Here is a 23,261-nt window from a genome sequence, read left to right as displayed (position 1 = left end):
TTAAGTATGGACATGTACTCTCGGGGCTGGACCCCACGCTCTGATGTGAGTAGGATGCCCTCCCTCTACCCTACTACCCTCTGGCACACAGACGGCCTGTCGGCTGCCACTACGCTGCCCGATGCAACTCCAAAGTGTTATTTCTGCGGGAGGAACAAACACAGCAGGTCCCAGTACCCGGCAAGAAAAGCCAGGTGCCAGAAGTGCCTTAAAAACGGCCACTTTGCTGTAATCTGTTGCTCCAAAATGGCCACCGTCAAACACAGTGCCTCGTGTGAAGCCCAATCGCCACCCTCCCATTCAAACACTTCTTCCTCAGAGCTTTCATCCAACGAGAGTGAGGGCTCCACCACGTGGCAGTGCCTGATGTCACAGGGCAGATGCCAAGCAGGGAACGTACAACCCACCCTCGCCGCAATGACGTTCACCATCCCTCACGAAGCAATGACCGACCAGGCCCCAGCCCCGACCTCAACGGCCGCTGCCAACCAGGGACCCTCCGCCACCATCACTGCTGAGCCCACCGCTGCCATCACCACTGAGCCCGCCGCCACTGCCGACCGGGGACCCACTGCCGGCCGGGGACCCACTGCCGGCCGGGGACCCACTGCCGGCCGGGGACCCACTGCCGGCCGGGGACCCACTGCCGGCCGGGGACCCACTGCCGGCCGGGGACCCACTGCCGGCCGGGGACCCACTGCCGGCCGGGGACCCACTGCCGGCCGGGGACCCACTGCCGGCCGGGGACCCACTGCCGGCCGGGGACCCACTGCCGGCCGGGGACCCACTGCCGGCCGGGGACCCACTGCCGGCCGGGGACCCACTGCCGGCCGGGGACCCACTGCCGGCCGGGGACCCACTGCCGGCCGGGGACCCACTGCCGGCCGGGGACCCACTGCCGGCCGGGGACCCACTGCCGGCCGGGGACCCACTGCCGGCCGGGGACCCACTGCCGGCCGGGGACCCACTGCCGGCCGGGGACCCACTGCCGGCCGGGGACCCACTGCCGGCCGGGGACCCACTGCCGGCCGGGGACCCACTGCCGGCCGGGGACCCACTGCCGGCCGGGGACCCACTGCCGGCCGGGGACCCACTGCCGGCCGGGGACCCACTGCCGGCCGGGGACCCACTGCCGGCCGGGGACCCACTGCCGGCCGGGGACCCACTGCCGGCCGGGGACCCACTGCCGGCCGGGGACCCACTGCCGGCCGGGGACCCACTGCCGGCCGGGGACCCACTGCCGGCCGGGGACCCACTGCCGGCCGGGGACCCACTGCCGGCCGGGGACCCACTGCCGGCCGGGGACCCCCCGCCGGCCGGGGACCCCCCGCCGGCCGGGGACCCCCCGCCGGCCGGGGACCCCCCTGGCGGCCGGGGACCCCCCTGGCGGCCGGGGACCCCCCTGGCGGCCGGGGACCCCCCGGCGGCCGGGGACCCCCCGCCGGCCGGGGACCCCCCGCCGACCGGGGACCCCCCGCCGACCGGGGACCCCCCGCCGACCGGGGACCCCCCGCCGACCGGGGACCCCCCGCCGACCGGGGACCCACTGCCGACCGGGGACCCACTGCCGACCGGGGACCCCCTGCCGACCGGGGACCCCCCGCCGACCGGGGACCCCCTGCCGACCGGGGACCCCCTGCCGACCGGGGACCCCCTGCCGACCGGGGACCCCCTGCCGACCGGGGACCCCCTGCCGACCGGGGACCCCCTGCCGACCGGGGACCCCCTGCCGACCGGGGACCCCCTGCCGACCGGGGACCCCCTGCCGACCGGGGACCCCCTGCCGACCGGGGGCCCACCGCCGACCGGGGGCCCACCGCCGACCGGGGGCCCACCGCCGACCGGGGGCCCACCGCCGACCGGGGGCCCACCGCCGACCGGGGGCCCACCGCCGACCGGGGGCCCACCGCCGACCGGGGACCCACCGCCGACCGGGGACCCACCGCCGACCGGGGACCCACCGCCGACCGGGGGCCCACCGCCGACCGGGGGCCCACCGCCGACCGGGGGCCCACCGCCGACCGGGGGCCCACCGCCGACCGGGGGCCCACCGCCGACCGGGGGCCCACCGCCGACCGGGGGCCCACCGCCGACCGGGGGCCCACCGCCGACCGGGGGCCCACCGCCGACCGGGGGCCCACCGCCGACCGGGGGCCCACCGCCGACCGGGGGCCCACCGCCGACCGGGGGCCCACCGCCGACCGGGGGCCCACCGCCGACCGGGGGCCCACCGCCGACCGGGGGCCCACCGCCGACCGGGGGCCCACCGCCGACCGGGGGCCCACCGCCGACCGGGGGCCCACCGCCGACCGGGGGCCCACCGCCGACCGGGGGCCCACCGCCGACCGGGGGCCCACCGCCGACCGGGGGCCCACCGCCGACCGGGGGCCCACCGCCGACCGGGGGCCCACCGCCGACCGGGGGCCCACCGCCGACCGGGGGCCCACCGCCGACCGGGGGCCCACCGCCGACCGGGGGCCCACCGCCGACCGGGGGCCCACCGCCGACCGGGGGCCCACCGCCGACCGGGGGCCCACCGCCGACCGGGGGCCCACCGCCGACCGGGGGCCCACCGCCGACCGGGGGCCCACCGCCGACCGGGGGCCCACCGCCGACCGGGGGCCCACCGCCGACCGGGGGCCCACCGCCGACCGGGGGCCCACCGCCGACCGGGGGCCCACCGCCGACCGGGGGCCCACCGCCGACCGGGGGCCCACCGCCGACCGGGGGCCCACCGCCGACCGGGGGCCCACCGCCGACCGGGGGCCCACCGCCGACCGGGGGCCCACCGCCGACCGGGGGCCCACCGCCGACCGGGGGCCCACCGCCGACCGGGGGCCCACCGCCGACCGGGGGCCCACCGCCGACCGGGGGCCCACCGCCGACCGGGGGCCCACCGCCGACCGGGGGCCCACCGCCGACCGGGGGCCCACCGCCGACCGGGGGCCCACCGCCGACCGGGGGCCCACCGCCGACCGGGGGCCCACCGCCGACCGGGGGCCCACCGCCGACCGGGGGCCCACCGCCGACCGGGGGCCCACCGCCGACCGGGGGCCCACCGCCGACCGGGGGCCCACCGCCGACCGGGGGCCCACCGCCGACCGGGGGCCCACCGCCGACCGGGGGCCCACCGCCGACCGGGGGCCCACCGCCGACCGGGGGCCCACCGCCGACCGGGGGCCCACCGCCGACCGGGGGCCCACCGCCGACCGGGGGCCCACCGCCGACCGGGGGCCCACCGCCGACCGGGGGCCCACCGCCGACCGGGGGCCCACCGCCGACCGGGGGCCCACCGCCGACCGGGGGCCCACCGCCGACCGGGGGCCCACCGCCGACCGGGGGCCCACCGCCGACCGGGGGCCCACCGCCGACCGGGGGCCCACCGCCGACCGGGGGCCCACCGCCGACCGGGGGCCCACCGCCGACCGGGGGCCCACCGCCGACCGGGGGCCCACCGCCGACCGGGGGCCCACCGCCGACCGGGGGCCCACCGCCGACCGGGGGCCCACCGCCGACCGGGGGCCCACCGCCGACCGGGGGCCCACCGCCGACCGGGGGCCCACCGCCGACCGGGGGCCCACCGCCGACCGGGGGCCCACCGCCGACCGGGGGCCCACCGCCGACCGGGGGCCCACCGCCGACCGGGGGCCCACCGCCGACCGGGGGCCCACCGCCGACCGGGGGCCCACCGCCGACCGGGGGCCCACCGCCGACCGGGGGCCCACCGCCGACCGGGGGCCCACCGCCGACCGGGGGCCCACCGCCGACCGGGGGCCCACCGCCGACCGGGGGCCCACCGCCGACCGGGGGCCCACCGCCGACCGGGGGCCCACCGCCGACCGGGGGCCCACCGCCGACCGGGGGCCCACCGCCGACCGGGGGCCCACCGCCGACCGGGGGCCCACCGCCGACCGGGGGCCCACCGCCGACCGGGGGCCCACCGCCGACCGGGGGCCCACCGCCGACCGGGGGCCCACCGCCGACCGGGGGCCCACCGCCGACCGGGGGCCCACCGCCGACCGGGGGCCCACCGCCGACCGGGGGCCCACCGCCGACCGGGGGCCCACCGCCGACCGGGGGCCCACCGCCGACCGGGGGCCCACCGCCGACCGGGGGCCCACCGCCGACCGGGGGCCCACCGCCGACCGGGGGCCCACCGCCGACCGGGGGCCCACCGCCGACCGGGGGCCCACCGCCGACCGGGGGCCCACCGCCGACCGGGGGCCCACCGCCGACCGGGGGCCCACCGCCGACCGGGGGCCCACCGCCGACCGGGGGCCCACCGCCGACCGGGGGCCCACCGCCGACCGGGGGCCCACCGCCGACCGGGGGCCCACCGCCGACCGGGGGCCCACCGCCGACCGGGGGCCCACCGCCGACCGGGGGCCCACCGCCGACCGGGGGCCCACCGCCGACCGGGGGCCCACCGCCGACCGGGGGCCCACCGCCGACCGGGGGCCCACCGCCGACCGGGGGCCCTCCGCCGACCGGGGGCCCTCCGCCGACCGGGGGCCCTCCGCCGACCGGGGGGCCCTCCGCCGACCGGGGGGCCCTCCGCCGACCGGGGGCCCTCCGCCGACCGGGGGCCCTCCGCCGACCGGGGGCCCTCCGCCGACCGGGGGCCCTCCGCCGACCGGGGGCCCTCCGCCGACCGGGGGCCCACCGCCGACCGGGGGCCCACCGCCGACCGGGGGCCCACCGCCGACCGGGGGCCCACCGCCGACCGGGGGCCCACCGCCGACCGGGGGCCCACCGCCGACCGGGGGCCCACCGCCGACCGGGGACCCTCTGCCCTTTGACCGCATCAAATCGGACATTGCTGCTGCAACGCTGCATGCCATAGATGAGTCCATCCCGTTCCAAGTCGAGAGCGATGCGTCTGACTTTGCACTGGCAGCCACTTTGAACCAGGCCAGCCGGCCGGTAGCCTTCTTCTCCAGAATCTCCAAGGTCCTTTTAGCCAACACTCCTCTGTCGAGAAGGAGGCCCAGGCCATAGTCGAAGCAGTATGTCCTTGGAGACACTACCTCACTGGCAGGCACTTTACACTGCTGACCAACCAACGCGCGGTGTCCTTCATGTTTAACAATACCCAGCGAGGTAAGATCAAGAATGACAAAATCGCCAGGTGGAGAATCGAGCTCTCCACCTTTAATTATGACATACTATTGGCCTGGTAAACTCAACAACCCACCAGATGAGCTCTCCAGGGGAACTTGCGCCAACATACAACTGGATAGGCTGCAGAGACTCCACGAGTAGCTCTGTCATCTAGGGGTCACTAGGTTTGTGCTCTTTGTCAGGGCTCGCAACCTGCCCTACACGGTCGAGGAGATTCGCTCCATGACCTGAGCCTGCCCGGTGTGCGCTGAGTGCAAGCCCCACTTCTTCCATCTGGAGAACACCCACATCACCAAAGCCACCCGCTCCTTTGAGCGTCTCAGCGTGGACTTCAAGGGGCCCCTACCGTCGACCAACCGTAATACCTACATCCTTACAGCCATCGACGAGTACTCCCGCTTCCCGTTCTCTGTGCCCTGCTCGGACATGACCGCCTCCTCAGTCGTAGAGGCCCTGCACAGCATCTTCGCCACCTTCGGGTACCCCAGTTACATCCACAGTGACAGGGGGTCCTCATTTATGAGTGCAGAGCTGCAGCAGTACCTTCTGGAGCGTGGTATTGCTTCAAGTAGGACCACCAGCTATAACCCACGTGGTAATTGGCAAGTTGAAAGAGAGAATGCCACCGTCTGGAAAGCAGTACGTTTGCCCTCCAGTCCAAAGGTCTCCCCACCTCTCGCTGGCAGGATGTGCTCACTAATGCCCTACACTCCATCCGCTCCCTCCTATGGACCGCGACTAATGCCACCCCACATGAAATGATGTTCTCTTTCGCGAGGAAATCCAAATCGGGAACAACCATACGGGCGTGACTCACAGTTCCCGGACCGGTCCTCCTAAGATGCCACGTCCGGTACTCAAAGAACGACCCCTTGGTTGACCGAGTGACTCTGCTCCATGAGAACCTGTGTTATGCCTACGTTGAGTACCCGGACGGGCGGGAGGACACGGTCTCAGTAAGGGTCCTAGCCCAAGCCAGATCAGGCGCAGCAGTGCCTTCAACCCAACCTCCCCCAATTCTTTCTCCCCCAGGTCATGTGCTTGAACAGAGGGACCAGCACCATCCCACCAGCTCAGGTCAGATTGTCGACAACGCTGTTGGGGAATTGAGTGAAGCAGTGGCCGCACCATACGACCCTGCCGGCGACACAACTCCAGCGACCCCAATCCCGGCACCACGGCGGTCATGCCGGATGGTCGGGCCCCCTGACTGGTACAGCCCCTAACTTCGATCGGGCCCTTTTTTTCTCCATCCACTCCGGAGTCAGTTCTCAAAGAAGGGGTGAATGTGATAGTACAGATTCTATCACCAATGTGTATACATGTACAGATTGTAGTGTAGGATGACTGATTGGCTGAGAGCGTAGCCACACCTATTGGCAGGTCTTAAAGGATTGCTCCTATCCAGACCATGTCATTCTGGACTGGTTGACCTACATGTAATATGCTCCAATCTTTCAGTTAATAAAAGCCTTGGTTTGGATCAACAAGTCTTTGATTCTTTCGACGCGCTCTTCAAACGCGCTGTATTTTAGCTCTGGCGTTCGAAGGTGCTTACTGAAAAAAGCAAGGGAGCGTCAGTGCTCGTCGACCCATTGCTCCAGCACTGCTCCCACTGCACTGTCTGAAGCATCTGTTGTAAGAGCCAGTGCCATTTTTGTGACGTGGAAGGCTTCTGTAGTGTCTAACATCCACTGGAGTGTCTTGTCACCAAGTTTGATGATGTTGAACAGGGGCTGCATAATGGTAACCTCTCCTGGTAGGAGGCGATGGTAGAAGTTAACCATCCCCAGGAACTTTTGCAGGCCTTCGGGCAGTGGCATGTTTCCCTCTGGGGTGATGCGGTGTACCAAGAAGTCTATTTTCTCTAAGTCAAAATGGCACTTGGCCGGGTTCACCATGAGCCCAACTGCTGCAGTCTGTCGCACAGGAGGGTCAGATGCGTCCTGTGAGGGCTGGCGTCAGGGCTGGCAATGTGGATGTCATCTACGTAGATGAAGATGAAATTGAGATCCCTGCCAACCATGTCCATTAGTCACTGGAACATCTGGGCTGCAGCTTTTAGTCCAAGGAGATCTGCAGGAACGCAAAGGCTGAAGGGTGTGACGATTGACATTTTTGGAACATCACCGGAGTGTACCCGGCTCTGGTGGTATCATTTGATGAGGCCCACCTTGGAGAAAACTCATCAGCCTTGTAGCCTTGTGGCGAAGTCCTGGACATGTGGGATGGGGTACCTGTCTGGGACTGTCACCTCATTCAGCTGTCTGTAGTCATTGCATGGGTGCCAACCACTGGAGCTCTTCTGCACCATGTGGAGTGGGGAGGCCCAAGGGCTGTTTGAACATCGGACGATGCCCAGGTCTTCCATGGCGGTGAACTCGGCCTTGGCTTGTTGGAGCTTGTCTTGCTGGAGGCGCCAGGGCAGTGCGTGTACTAGGTGCCCGGCATTCTCTATGTGGTGCTCCACACCATGTGACAGGTTAGTCATGGAAGTTTGGGGCCAGTAAGGTTGGATACCTGACCAGTAGATGGGCACACTCATCTTGGTTCAGGGCAGAAAGGAACGTTGCCGGGGAAAGATTGGAACATTGTAGCATTCACTAACCGGCATCTCATGTCCACCACCAGTTCGTGTGCCCATAGGAAGTTCGCTCCAAGTAGTGCCTGTCCTGCAGCCGAGATTGTACACTCCCACTGGAAGACTGTGTCTGCGATGTGGGTGGTGACCAAGTGGGACCCGTATTTCGGGATGGAGGATCCTTTGACCACTTGCAGGTGGATGCCCTTGGGGTTGTGTCTGGCTTTGAAATACATTGGTGGAACGAGGCTGATTTCTGTGCCCTGTCAACTAGGAAGTCTCTCTTTGTCCTTTGGTCTCTGAAGTAGAGTAGGCCTTTCAGAGCGCCAATTGCTGAGGCCACTATTGGCGGCTGGCTTGCCCATTTCCCATTGCTATGCTAGGTTTGGTAGAGGGGTACCAAGGGGTACCAGGCGTTCCTGCCCCATCATTGGTGGTAGAAACAGTATCCACCGTGCTTCTCTGTGCACCTGTCGCATTGTTGCTACGCGGCAGCCACTGTTGGGGTTTCCGACGGGTTGGTTGCGATGGCAGCACCAACGGTGTAGATGGGCTGCATATGCAGGGAGCTCTGCTGTGGGGTGCGGAAGAGCCTGTCTGCCTCCTTGGTTACCAGGGGCATGGCTCTGAAATCCATGTCCAAACAGCCGAGGAAACGTGTACCGGCAGCTTGGAGAGGAAATGGGCCTTGAAGAGGAAACAGTCTTTATGCCCATCCGATAGGGCTACCATCTTGTACATGAGCTCGGAGGGATTCTTGTCACCCAGGCCCTGCATGTTCAAGATCTGAACGGTGCGCTCATGCCATCTGAGTTCTAGGGACTCGAGGAGGAACTGCTCATACTTGCACTCCATTGGCGGGTTCTCACGAAGAAGCTTACTTTGGTAGCGGTGGCAGCGTAGGGAGCACTGACGACATGCAAGAACTTGATGTCCTCTGAGATGATTCCCCTGATGTGGAACTGGGACTCAGCCAGTTACAGCCAGATCCTGGGCTTGTTTGCCTAAAAGGGCAGTAAATGCATGTCCACCCGTTGCGACTGAAGTAGTAGCAGATTCTTACATTCTGATGTGTTCAAAGCGGGTTCCAAAACATTGGAACCATTGGGGTCACCACTGTAGCGACTGCTGCGGCAGTGTTATGTATTGAAGAGATGTCCACTCACGACAAGAGTGAACCAAAAACTGACTTTATTACTTGAATTTGCTGCATTGCCCCATGGAGAATGCTCACTTCTGGTGATGTATATCCCAGCTTCCGGAAGTGACATCAGCACGCTGCTGAGTCATTCCTTGGCCAGCGGTACGCCAAACAGAAGCAAGGGGGTTCCCTTAGCTCGCACGTGGCGTTAACTGCGGGCTTCTTCTTGGTAGTGAAAGAGGGCCAGCACCATCTTGGGATGGCCAACTGTTACGGTGTTTCGGCCCGTCCACCCGTGCGGTTGCTCGGCCTGCTGGACAATATTCATTCTCAAAACAGTTTTGGCTACAACTAATGATAGTTAAAGAAAATTGAGGATGGCGTAAATTTGAAATAGCAGTACAATATGCTGGAAACTCTTAGGAGGTCATGAAGCATCTGTAGTAATAGAAACAGAGTTAACATTTCAGGTCAAAGAGCCTTTATCAAAATTCATTTCTAATGCTGAGTCTCTGACCTGAAAAGTTAACTCCATTATTCTTCCACAAATCTTGCTTGATCTGATTAATGTTTTCAGAGTTTTCTATTCTCATGGCAAGTAAGCTTTAAGTTTAAATTTACTTGTCACAAGGGGCCAAGTACAATGAGAAGGGTTCTTTTGCAAGCAGACCAGTAGGTAATCTCTAACTTTCATGCAGCCATGTAATGAGTACAATTTACAGAGTAGAGATCAAATAAGGCCAGCATGATAACACTGTTGTGGGATTTATCAAGGAGTCTGACGGCTATGAGAATGTAACTGCCTTTAAACCTGTTGGTGTTTGCTTTCACACTTTAAGGTTTCTCCCAAAAGGAAGGAGGAAGAGATCATGTATAGTGTGTGGTAGGTTCTTCAGTATGTTCGCTTCCTTTCCTCGCCAGTTGGAGATGTAGATGGTGTCCAAGGAAATTTCATTATGTTCTGAGCTGCATTTACTATAGCTTCTTCTGCATTTACTATAGCTTCTTCTGATCTTGAGCAGAGCAAATCCCATCCAGCAAGTATGCTTTCGATGTTACCTCTGTCGAAGTTGTTGTGGGATAAGGGGGACTTGGTGAGCTTACTTAGTCTTCCAAGAGTAGAGGCACTGATGGATTTTCTTGACCGTTATTTGTTTCAGGTCAGGTCATTGGGGATATTTATTCCTAGGAATTTGAAGCTATCTACTTTTAACTTCAACACCATTTATGTGGAGAGGGATGTGGATTCTGCCCCCTCTTTTGAAGTAAATGATCATTTCCTTTGTCTAATTGACATTTAAAGAGAGGTTGTTATTTTGGCACCATGCCACCAGTCTTTCAAACCCTTTCTTGTATTCCATCTCATTGTTATTTAATACATAGGCCACTACTGTGGTGTTCATGACAAATTTGAGGATGGAGTGGGAATGGTATTTAGCTGTGCAGTTGTGGGTTTAGAGGGAGCCTAATTGTACACATCCTTGAGGAGAGTTGGTGTTGAGTATGATCATGGAGGAGATGTTGTTCCACAGCTTCTCTGATTGAAGTCTGTTAGACAGGAAGCCAAGAATCCAGTTTCAGAGTGGGGTACTGAGGCCTTGATCCCAAGGATTGGGAATGAGTTGGCAAGGGACTATGATAGGGAAGGCAGAGCTGTTGTTCATGATCAGTAATCTAAACATGAGTGTCCTTAGTGTCCAGGTGTTCTGGGAGTGAGTGGAGAGCTAGTGAGATGGTATTAGCTATGGATCTGTTTGGCTATTAGACAAGTTGAATTGGGTAAAGCTGTCTGGGATGTTCGAGTTGATGTGATCCATGACCAGCCTCTCAAAGTGCTTGATGATGATGGATGTCAGAGTGATCAGTTAGTAGCCATAGTAAAATTACATTGTGGTGATACAACCTCTACACTGGTCGCACCCCTACCTGGGAGGCTGGCCCCACCTGCCTGCTGTCAATCACTGGCCATATAAAGACTCGAGCCGGCCTCTTTGGGGACAGTCAGACACACGGAGCCAGCAGTATACTGAGACCTAGTGTATATGTTTAAGCTAATTAAAGCCTGCTGTTATCAATCTGTGGACTTTGCGTCAGAATTATTTGCACAGCAGCGCTCCCAAGCAGCACTGAGTTAAATGTCGATATTGTTATTGAGAGGTTGTGGTGTGCTGTTAGACAGAATCAGACTCACACAAGGTAAAGACTGAACAACAGGCTTTAATCCACAAAAATCTCCACAGAGCCAGGCTGGCTGTGGCTGCAGCAACTCAGTGTGAGGCCTCGGGAGGCCGGCGCGGGCTTATATCCCGGAGGGTGATTGACGCCCAACCGGATGGGGCTTGATCCATTCAGTCCGAGTGATTGGCAGCTGGCCAGGTGTTGTCCGTTCCCCTTACACTCCTGCAGGTACAGAGGTTGCCCCCTGCAGTAGACCAGTGGTGTACCACCATATTCACCCCCTTCTTTAAAATTGTCCCAGGGTGGGGGGGGGGCAGTAACAAGGAATCGCACCCACTATGTAGATACAATATTTACAGGTTGAGACGATTCGGTGGCCGCCGGGGTCTCTGTGACCGTCGTAGGTCTGGCTCCTGGTCACTGGTCAGAGGGGAAGTGGGGGGCTGGCGGCAGGGGTGTGTGTGGCTGGTGTGGTGCCGTGCGCAGGGGTGGCCAGGGGGGCTGGAGTCGACTTATGCGGGTCTTATTGGATGGGTGGGGGGACGGATTTGTCTACTAAGGCTGAAGCGGGCCCCTGGTGGTCATGGAGGCCCTGCGTGCCCCATAGCTGCATGGGGACGGGGATGAATGCCCGGTCAGCGTTGTCCTGGGTTGAAGGGTGGCGTGGTGTGGTGGGTGCTCCTGCTGGTGCCAGCTCCCTGGTTGAGACAGTGTCCTCCCTGCCACTGCGAACCTAACTTAAGCATAGTTATGGTTTGCATGAAGGAGGAAAACCTGCTCTACCAGGGCTTCGGCCTTGTGTGTCCATACATGCTTACGCAGAAGCACCGGACCTGGGGACGTGAGCCATGCTGGGAATGACATTCCAGTCGCCGACTTCCTGGGGAATGAGAATAGATGTTCGTGAGGGATCTCGTTGGTAGCCGTGCACTGCAGTGATCGAATGGCATGGGGCGCCTCGGGCAGGGCATCCTGCCAGAACTCAACGGCCCACCCTTTTGACCTGAGAGCCAGGAGGACTGCCTTCTAGACCACCCCATTCTTGCGTTCCACTTGCCTGTTGCCTCTTGGGTTATAGCTTGTTGTGCCACTGGTCGTGATACCCCTTGCCATCAGGTACTGGCGCAGCTCATCGTTCATGAAACTAGACCCCCGGTCGCTGTGGATGAAGGCGGGGTAGCCAAACATGGTGAAAATCTGCCCCAAGGCACTGATGATGGTGGCTGTGGAGGTGTCCGGACAATGGATGGCGAAAGGGAAGCATGAGTACTCGTCCACTACCGTGAGGAAGTAAACGTTTCGGTTTGTGGAAGGCAGGGGACCTTTGAGGTCCATGCTGAGACGCTCGAAAGGCCGAGTAGCCTTTACAATGTGGGCCTGAAGGGGGGGGGGGGTGGGGTGGCAGAAGAAATGGGGTTTACACTCCGCACAGACCCGACAGGCCTCGGTCATGTCCCCGACGTCCCTGATGGTGTATGGCAGATTTCGGGACTTAACGAAATGGTACAACTGGGTGACGCCCAGATGGCAGAGGGACCCATGTAATGCCTGCAACCTGTCATCATGCATAGATGGGCAGTTGTGAGAGAGGGCATCAGGGGAGTCGTTAAACTTCTGGGGCGGTACTGGATGTCGTAGCTGTAGGTTGCCAGCTCAACTCTCCAGCGCAGGATCTTGTCATTCTTTATTTTACTCTTGTGGGTAGTGTTAAACATTAACGCCATGGCCCGCTGGTCCGTGAGGAGCGTGAATCTCCTGCCGGCCAGATAGTTGCGCCAGTGGCAGACCGCTTCCACAATCGCCTGGGCCTCCTTTTCAATGGCAGAGTGCCCTAGCTCGGAGCCTTGGAGGGTCCTGGAGAAGAAGGCGACGGGCGTCCCCCCTTGGTTGAGGGTAACAGTGAGGGCCACCTCGGAGGCATCGCTCTCCACCTGGAAGGGGGAGCCCTCATCCACAGCCTGCATTGTGGCATCCGTGATGTCTTGCCTGATGCAGGTGAAGGCTGCCTGCACCTCAGGTGGGAGGGGAAAAGTTGTGGCTGGGCCAGTGGATGGACCTTGTCCAGGAAGTAAGGGACCCACTGCGAGTAATAAAAGAACTGGCACAGGCACCTGCGGAGGGCCTTTCACGTGGGGGGGGGGGTGGGAGCGGGGGCGGGGAGAGGGGTAACTCCATTAATGGGCTCATCCTTTCTGGATTTGGCCCGATGACTCCATGGGCCATGATGTACCCCAGGATGGCGTGGCAGGTGGTGCTGAACACACACTTCTCCTTGTTGTAAGTGAAGTTCAGCTCCGCGGCCGTCTGGAGGAATTTTTACAGGTTAGCATCGTGGTCCTGATGGTCACGATCGCAGATAGTGGCATTATCCAAAGATGGGAACGTCACCTTCAGCTTGTGCCAGACTCCCATGTAATCCATCTCCCGCTGGAAGACGAAGACCCCGTTCGTGACCCCAAAAGGATCCCGGTGGATCTGGTACAGGCGCCTGTCTGCCTCAAAGGTGGTGTAGGGCTTGTCCTTCGGGTGGATAGGGATTTGGTGATACGCTGACTTCAGGTCAATCATGGAGAAAACCTGGTAGCGGGCTATCTCATTGACCATGTCGGCGATCCTCAGCAGGGGGTAGGCATCCAGCTGGGTGTACCGATTAACTATCCTTGGCTTAATTCCCCCTTTGATCACCAGGACTTGGGCTCTCCAAGGGCTGTTACTGGGCTCTATAATGCCTTCCGCCAGGAGTCGCCATACCTCCTCCTTGATGAAGTCCCTGTCTGCAGCACCATAGCACTTACTTCTGGTGGCGATTGGCTTGCAGCCTACCGCAAGATGTGGAAAGAGTGCCAGTGGGGTGATGAGCAGTTTGGAGAGAGTGCAGGTTGGCTGGGGCTGGTAGGTTGGCGTACTGTGCAATGTGAGTGGAGGTTGGGGCCCCCCGAAGGCAAGGGTGACACTCTGCAGGAGGCACTGTAAATCCAGACCCAGGAGGAGTGGTGTGCAGAATTTGGGCATGACCAGGAGCCTGAATCCTGTGTAAGACTCCCCTCCCACTGTTATAGCGACCGAGCAGCACCCGAGGGTACCAACAGTCTTATCCTTGGTGGCAAGGGCGATCAAGCAGGTGGTGGGGTGGACCTTTAACCTTAGGGAGTGGGCCACGCTCTGGTGAATGAAGCTCTCGATGCTGCCACTGTCGAACAGACACTTTGTTACCTGCCCGTTGACTCGCACGTCCATCATCGAGCACCCAAAATTGTGGGGAATGTCCCTGGTCAGCGTGGCGGTGGCCAGGACCATCTCGTTGTCGCTATCCAGAGAGATGGGGAGTGTCAATAGGGTGGCCTGGTCATCACCCGTGTTGACCACGTCGACATCGGTTGTGAGGTGCAGCATGCTGTAGCCGATGACCTCCGGAGGCGTGGGGAACGTTGGTAGTGCAGCCTGGTTATCGCCCATGTTGACCACGTTGCTGCCGGTCGCTGGGTGTGGCGTGCGGCAGTTGATGGCACCCTGAGGCGTGGGGAGTGTCGGTAGGTAGGACGGCCTGGTTATTGCCTGTGTTGACCACGTCGTTGGGGGCCCTCCATGTCGGGCACTGCCTGGCCCAAGATGGCGGCGGCACGTGGGGAGCCGCTGCGTGGATGGCCTCCTTCCCCAGCCATGTCTGCTGTGCCGGGGGAAGTGACATCATCACGGCCAGGTATGACAGTGGGAAGTGACATCACACCATGAGCCAGAAGTGATGTCGCTGTAGTTCTCAGCGAGGGCTGGTGCAGATGCTCGGGGCACACGCTGCGACAGTTGCTGGTGGCGCTGGATGTTGCGCTGTCGAAGTCGGGGAAGGCAGAAGTCGTCACGGGGACAATGGCGCTGCCTGGCACGCGCACGAGGGGGAGGTAGGGAGATCATAGAGGGGCATTGAGCTCCCGGCAGGTTTTGAGAGGCACACTTTTGCAAAGTGGCCTTTCTTGCCATATCGGGAATAATACTGGTTCCTAGCTGGGCAGTTTTGGTGCAATCGTCGATCTGACCCACATCAGGACCCTCAGTACTTACAGGGGCGCTGGGCACCTGCCGCAGCGAAGTTCTCCTCCCCAGCTTGGCCTGGGGCTGCAGCTGCAGTGTGAGAAGGCCATGAGGGAGCCTGGGGTAACCTGGAATCGAAGGCTTCGATGTGCAGGGCTGCTGCTTCCAGGGTTTGGACCACTTCTACAGTCCTGTTTAGGACATAGATGTTGCCTTCCAGCAGCTTCTGCCTAATGGACCTCGAGCGTAGCCCTCGGACGAAGGTGTCCCAGATCAGCCTCTCGACCTCCTCTACACCTACCCTGGGTTCAGCCAGACATGGTCGGGCCAAATCTCGCAAGTGTCCCACGAAAGACTTAGCCATCTCCCTGGATTGCAGGGCTTGGGTGTTGAGGTGGTACCTTGCACAGACCACATTCATGGGGGGCTTGTACAAGTTCTCGAGAGTGTCCATTGCGCTCTTGTATGTGGAGCAGCCTTTGGTTGCTTGGAAGGTGCGGGGACCCAGCTTTGACCGGAGTAGGACCATCCTCTTCTGATCGGAGTCCGGGATGTTGCCCTTGTGTGACTCGATGATTACCTTGACCGCGTGCTGCCAGATCTTGAAGTGGGTCTGGGCTTCCGGGTGGTGTGGGTCGACCTCAAGGCTCCCTGCGCCCAGGAGTATTTCCAAGGCAGCCATGGGAAAATTTTGTGGATTAAATTGTGGTGTGCTGTTAGACAGAATCAGACACACACAAGGTAAAGACTGAACAACAGGCTTTAATCCACAAAGACCTCCACAGATCCCCGCTGGCTGGCTGTGGCTGCAGCATCTCAGTGTGAGGCCTCGGGAGGCTGGTGCAGGCTTGTATCCCGGAGGGTGATTGACACCTGACCGGGAGGGGCTTCATCCATTCAGGCCGAGTGACTGGCAGCCGGCCAAGTGTTGACCTATCCCCTTACACTCCTGCAGGAACAGAGGTTGCCCCCTGCAGTAGGCTGGTGGTGTACCACCGCAGAGGTAACTCAGGAAAATCTTACTTGCTCTTTGAAATGTGGCAAGGGATTTTTTTGCATCCGTTAAAAAAATATATGGAGTCCATGTTAATACTTAATGTGAAAAATGTGATCGCTTATGGCACTGCATTGTTTTGATATGTGTCACAACCCAGTGCTGTTCAAGGTCACCTGTTCTTCTCATTTTCTTCTATTTAATTTCCTTTTCATCTCTTACCTCCCCACCCCCCCCTCCCTCTCCAATGCCCCAGTAGAAAAACAAATGCATCATCACCTGAGTTTTCCCACAGGTAACTTTGTACTGTAATTGGGTGAAGTAGACAAAAGTTCCTTGTGTTAGCCATAAAGATTCTCCAAAAATCAAATTTAACCAATCTTAACTTATTAGTTAATGTGGGTATCAATGAGAAGACCAGAAAGTTTATTATCATCTGACTGTACCTGTACACCCAGATGAAACAGCATTTCTCTGGACCATATTGCACACACATGCACACAGTAATATAGTGCACACACAACATCAAGGGCCAAATGGCCGGTACTATGTCGTAATGTTCTATAATACATTTCTCACACAGCACATAATAATTACATACTTAAAAATATGTTATAAAGTAAATATTCTGGAATATTTTACTCAGTTTTATGTATAGGAGTCCCAAACTACAGGATACCATTCATCAATCTCACAGCCTGCGGGAAGAAGCAATTTCCCAGCAGGGCAATCCTGTCTTTGAGATTCCTGTACCTCCTCCCTGATGGTAGCAGGTCAAAGACATTGTGTGATGGATAGCAGGGATCCTCAATAAATCCTTGAGGCCTATTTGTGCAACCCTGACAGTAAATGCCATCAATAGAGGAAAGGAAGACCCCAATGATCTTCTCTGCCATTTTAATTATCCTCTTTATTGACATCCATTCAGATGCTATAAAGCTACCATTCCAAACCATGATGAGCCAGACAGGACACACTCCATTGTGCTCCTTTAAAATGTGTTTTCATTTATTGCCTATCCCTAATTGTCTTCGTGAATATGACAGAGTCCTTTTCTTGAATTGTAACATTTCCGGCAAAGGCAGTTGTTAGGAATTCCAGGCCCAGTTAAGCTGAAAGAATAACAATGAGGAAAACTGCTTAAAATATCAGAACTTTACTGCATTCTTCATTAGTTTCAATTCAAGGTGTCACAAAGGTGGCTGTTTTGGGAGATAAGCAATTTGTTGGAATGGAGTAGATAAAACTTTGTTGTCTAATTATTTGATGATGTAATTTGACTGTGTGAAATTGGTGTTTTTTGTGGCAGCATTGATATGTCTTGGAAAATTATATACCTCTCTCTCCTTTCCTGTAAGACCTTTGAGTGGGTAACTGATGTGATGTTTGTGTGACTGGAATTATAGAGAGTTAGTACAGGAAGAGTTAATTATACGCTCCATGAAAATAATTAACTGTTAATTGGAAAGGTAGCTTAGAAAATTCAGACAAGAGACTGCTTGTATATTTTACTAAGAAATAGACAGGATGGAATTATGAATAAGTTTTATTTGAGTGACAATTCTAACAAATAGAAATCTGTGAAATAGTTGATTTTAAAAAAAAACTTATTTTATCTTTGTGTTGCTATTCATTTGAAAATGATATTGAACAAAATTTATCCATGGAAAAAATAAATCAAATGGACTAGAATGTTTTATATAATTGGAGAAAATAGAATTTGGTAGATAGATAATAAGAAAGATTTAAACCCATTTCTTGGAGAGGTTGTATTTTAGCTGGATAACAGTCAATGGGTGGCGCTCTGCAGTCATAGGACTGGGCCAAAAGCAACACACCTGAGCATCTGCAGGTTTCCTTGTTTAACTCTTGACATAACATTATATTTTTCAACCTGTGGTTTGCAGATCCACCAGAGGTTGGGGGATTTGTTAAAGGGTACATGGTGATGTGACAAAGACATATTATTGACACAATTAACAAGTAATATGTAAAACAAAGTTTTAAATTTGGCAAAAAGAAAATGAAAAATTTCAAAAATATATTCCCACCAAGAAAAACACAAACTCCTGTCAGCGGTCTGGGAAAGGGTAGTCTAGTGAGTTTGTTATAGGTGGTCTTTAGTAAATAAAGGAACATTTATGGGGTGGAAAAGGTTGTGAACCACTGCACTGAAAATATCAAAACATTACAGCAATCTTAATAGAGTGACAAATCCAAATTTCATTATGGAGGTAGTGTTGTTGGAGTTCGTGTAGGTCCCACAGGTTATGAACCAGACCAAACTTGAGATACAAAGCACACATTTATTTCGGGGATGCAAACGGGACAACAGGGTCAATATGCTAGACAAATCTATACACACATTCACACTCAATACAAGGGGTAAATGTACACTTTGGATAACGAGGGAGGAACTGAAAAGACTGGGGGGAAATTACATGAACACACACATTCAACAGTCAGGATCAAGTTGCCCCCACCCATTAACTGGTATGGGCATGGCTTTGCTACCTAACCTCGGGACTCACCCTAACCCAGTGTGAAAGGTGCTACTTATGTCCCATGAGGAGTCCAGAAGAGGCAGATCAAAGGGGCACATGGTCTTTTATAGTTCTGCCGGCAGTATTGGGGGGCCAATTACTTGGGGTAGGCTGGGCCCAATTGGCTGCTGTGGCCAATGGCTCGAAGCCAAGTGCAGGGGCTCAGCAGGGTTCAGCCAAGGCCAATTGGGTGAAGGGCAGGGCTGAGTCTGGGCATGCTGCCTGAATTGCAGCACCTGGTGATTTAGGTGGGCCAATCGCAAGGGTCACCTTGATGGTTTGGGATGAGTCTTTGACCTTGATTGGCAGGTAGTGTGTCCTCCGATCGAGAGCACAGCAGCGCCACCAGGTGGTGGGGCTGCCTGTCCACTGCAGATAGAGGCGGTTAATCCCTGGCATGAAATGAAGTCATTTGACACCAGTGATCGGATAATGTTCCTTTTCCACTGGATCCTGTCCCAGTAAATTCCCAATTAATTCCTGGAACAGGGGTGCCAGTGGAAAAGGGGCTAGTGATTATGTGTTTTGTGAGTCTGATGTTGAAACATATCAGCTTCTGTCTGAGTGGCAACATGGATCTGTTCCAATTTGCCTACCACTGTAACAGGTCTACAGCAGATGTCATCTCACTGGCTCGATACATAGCCCTGAAACACCTGTGCAACAAAAATGCATACATCAGGATGCTCCTTATCAACTATAGTTTAGCATTCAACACCATGATCCCCTCAAAACTGATCAGCAAACTCCAAGACACGGGCATCAATAAGCCTACAGTATAATTGTATTCTGCATTTCCTCATCTCCAGACCACCATGATCAAGGACTAGTAAGAACACTTCCTCCACATTTTCCATTAGTACTGGAGCACCACAGGGCCATGTTCTCAGCCCCCTGCTCTACTCGCTTTACACCTATGACTGTGGCTCTGTATGACGATAACACCATCTATACATTTGCTGGCAATTCTACGGTTGTGGGTTGTATAAAAAGGGACCAAGAGTCAGTGCACAGGAGGGAGATTGAAAACTTGGCTGAATAGTGCACTAACAACAACCTTGCACTCAATGCCACCAAAACCAAGGAGCTGATTGTGGACTTTGGACTTTAGAAGGAGAAAAGCAGAGGTTTACGATCCACTGATCATTGGAGGATTAGAGATGGAGAGAGAGAACAAATTTAAATTCCTGGGAGTCACTATCTCAGAAGACCTTTCCTGGACCCACACAAATATCAGAATATCATCTTGAGGAAAGTATTAAGTGCTACTACTTCCTCAGGAGTTTGTGGAGGTCTGGTATGGCTTGAAAACTGTGCCAAACTTCTGCAGATGTCTCCCAATAACTCTGAGCAGAAAGCCACGCAAAAGATAGTGGACTCAGCCCAGTACTCCACAAGCAAAACTCTCCCCATCTAGCATTATATAAATTTACTTGGAAGTAATTATTTAAAGAGTTAGGATTTTAAGGGTATAAAGACATTGCAGGATTGTTTTGTAGAAGGACAGTTTCTTTCCTTTAATCAATTGAGGAAACTTTTTGATATTGCTGAAAATTCTTTATTTGTTTATTATCAACTTCGAGCTTTGGTGAAAGACATGTATGGTAGAGAGATTACTTTACCTGTATTGATGGAATTTGAATCTTCGATTTCTTCTATACCAAAAAAGGGATATAATTCTGTTATGTATCAAGTGTTACAAAACAATACGGATAAACCAGAATTGGAGAAGTCTAAGCTTAAGTGGGAAAATGATTTAGTTTTTGTTTTTCCTGAAGATTATTGGGCTGATATGAGGTACGACAGGTACTAAATTGATGAATGTACGGTATGGAATGGTTAACTATAATTTTTTACATCAGTTATATTTAACTCCAGAGAAATTGAAAAAATATGGTTTTAGTAACTCAGATTCTTGTTTTAGATGTGTATGTACCGGTACTTTTTTTACATGCTGTTTGGTCTTGTGTTTATGTACAACCATTTTGGTAAAAAATTAGGTTAATTTTGGAAAAATTATATAACGTTAAGTTACCATGAGATCCATCTTTTTTTTAATGGATTACATGGTTCCTTTAAAGGGATTAGGGCTGGATAAATTTCAAATTGCATTTGTACGTTTACTACTGTCTGTAGCTCAAAAATGTGTAGCAAGTTCATGGAAAGATAACACAGTGATTAATATAATGCAATGGCATAATGAATTGAAAGCTTGTATTGTTATGGAACAAAATTACATACAATTTGCATGATAATTATTCTTTTTTTATACAATGTACAATCCAGTATAAGTAATTTTATATAAATTACCGTATTTGGAATATATGCATTTAGATGTACTTTGATTTTTAACCTCATTAACCTCAAATATTATATATTTTTGCCTTTTTTTTTAGCTCTCCTTCAGAGAGCTGGCTGATGGGGTGGGAGGGTGGGAGGGGTATAATTTTTTTGTTTCCTTTTTTTTCTTGTGTTTATGTTTTTTATTACTTATACTGGATTGTATATTGTTTTTCTATTAATGATTTTCTTAAATAAAGTTTTCAAAAAAAAGACTCATTTTCTTTTCTGTATTGTACAGTTTATTTACATTTCTCTTTTGCAGACCTATCTTTTCTTGAGTACAGTATTTTTTTGCACTACTGATAAGTAGAATTTCTGCCTGGACCACAGGAAAAGGAATCTCAGGGTTGTATGTGACATCGTGTATGTACTGTGACAATAAATTTGAACTTTGAACTTTTAAGTGAAACAGCATTGGTGAGCTTTTATCCTTACTTAGTGGATGCCTTTCATTATGTAGCTGGACAATGAGGTCATTTAGTGGACAATGAAATTCCTGTCAGTGGAGGAGGCTACATGAAGTTTCAATTCATTTGAAAAATATAGTGCCCTTTCGAGTTTCTGAAAGAGCTGACAACAAATAAAAAATGACTTTCTGAAATGGAAAGAAGTCGTACCTTAAACAATTATCTTTATGCTGAAAAATGTTGCTACTCATTTAAAATTACTACAAAATTATATTCATGAATATTTGGTCTTGTATTGTTTCTGAGCAAAAATACTTCTGTACAAATGTTCTTTGTTGCTTCTGAACATGCAAAAAGTTCTGTTCTAACATTTTTCTATTCTAAGACTGTCTTGAGACTCCATTAATGTTGATAGCCTGCTTGTTTTCAATCTTTTTAAAGTTTTTTGAATGTTTTATTTTTGTTTTTTTTTCCCATAAATATACATATCAAAATTTTCTATTTTCAAGATATATAGGTATAAATACATACAACTTTTTCTTACAAAATAAAATACAACAACCTCTTCTCCCCCACCCCCCCTCCCCCACCTTCACAGTATAAATCCATTCACCATCAGGGCATATAAGTCAACCAGCAGATAAGTCGGGACCCCATTTTCAGATTCAGCAGGAATGGCAACCTCATTCCCCCAGCAGGAGCATCGACCTCAGCCTACTGGGCTGAAGCAACGACCTCGTTCTCCCAGCAGAAGCAGGAACCTCAGCCGACCGGCGGAAGCGGTGACCTCCTGCTCCCAGGTAAGAGTAGTGACTTGGTCTCTTCAATGGTAGAATGTCTGGTTGGGTTATAGCGGCACCTGGTGATGGGGAAGTGTCGGGGAGTGGAGGTGTCAGTGGTGAGGAGGTGCTTTGGGTTGTATTGTAAGCCGAATCTACATCAAGCAGTTTTTATTGAGTTGAATTTAAAAGTGATGTATAAATTGACCCCCTCCCCCCATTTTTGAGAGATTTTTCAGTGTTTCAAGACTTGACATAGGGAGCTTGAGCTGCAATTGGATGAACTGAGGATCATAAGGGAAGCAGAGGCTGTGATAGAAAAAAGTTACAGGGACACAGTCACCCCTAGAAGGCAGGAGTCAGGGAATTGGGTGACTGTGAGGAAAGGAGGGAGAGTGCCTGTGCAGAGTACCCCTGTGGAAGTGCCACTCAGCAACATGTATTCGGCATTGGATACTGCTGGGGGGGATCAGCCTAATGGGGACGAGTCGTGGGGGTCAGGTCTCTGGCACAGCGGCTGCCCCTGAGGTTCAGAAGGGAAGGAGGGATAAGAACAGGATACTTGTAGTTGGGGACTCATTAGTGAGAAGGACAGATAGAAGGTTTGTGGGATGAGATCGGGGATCCAGGTTGGTCTGTTGCCTCCCTGGTGCCAGGGACAGGAATATCTCTGATTGAGTTCATAGCATTCTGCAAGGGGAAGGAGAACAGCCAGAAGTCGTGGTCCATGTGGGGACCAATGACCTAGTTAGAAGTGGGGATGAGGTCCTGAAACAGGATTATGTGGAATTAGGTAGGAAGTTAAAAAACAGGACCTCCAAGGTAGTAATCTCTGGGTTGCTGCCGGTGCCATGCGCTAGTGAGGGTAGAAATAGGAGGATGTGGAGGATGAATGCGTGGCTAAAGAGATGGTGCAAGGAGGCAAGGGATAACATTTGTGGATCAATGGGATCTCTTCTGGGGAAGGTCGGACCTGTACAAAAGGGACGGACTCCACTTGAACTGGAGGGGGACCAATGTGCTGGTAAGCAGATTTGCTAGAGCTGTGGGGGAAGGTTTAAACTAGTTTGGCAGGGGGGTGGGGAACAGAGTGTGAGAGTAGTGTCAAGGGAGCATGGCCACCTCGATAGGAATAATAGTGATAACAA

General features: G+C 55.5%; 1 protein-coding gene across 1 annotated transcript in view; it reads right to left on the bottom strand.

Moving 5' to 3' along the window:
- Positions 1–17,029: 17,029 nt before the first annotated feature.
- The window catches only part of sgms2a (sphingomyelin synthase 2a), a 138,818-nt gene continuing 132,586 nt past the window's right edge, over positions 17,030–23,261 (bottom strand). The window contains exon 6 of the mRNA XM_069925763.1: positions 17,030–17,153. Coding sequence (XP_069781864.1) covers positions 17,130–17,153 — 24 coding nt within the window. The 3' untranslated portion in view covers positions 17,030–17,129. The remainder of the gene's footprint in view (positions 17,154–23,261) is intronic.

Source organism: Narcine bancroftii, chromosome 3 (assembly GCF_036971445.1).
Source record: "Narcine bancroftii isolate sNarBan1 chromosome 3, sNarBan1.hap1, whole genome shotgun sequence".
Classification (NCBI taxonomy): domain Eukaryota; kingdom Metazoa; phylum Chordata; class Chondrichthyes; order Torpediniformes; family Narcinidae; genus Narcine; species Narcine bancroftii.
The sequence above is the reverse complement of the archived record's forward strand: the minus strand, read 5'-3'. Positions and strand labels throughout refer to the sequence as shown.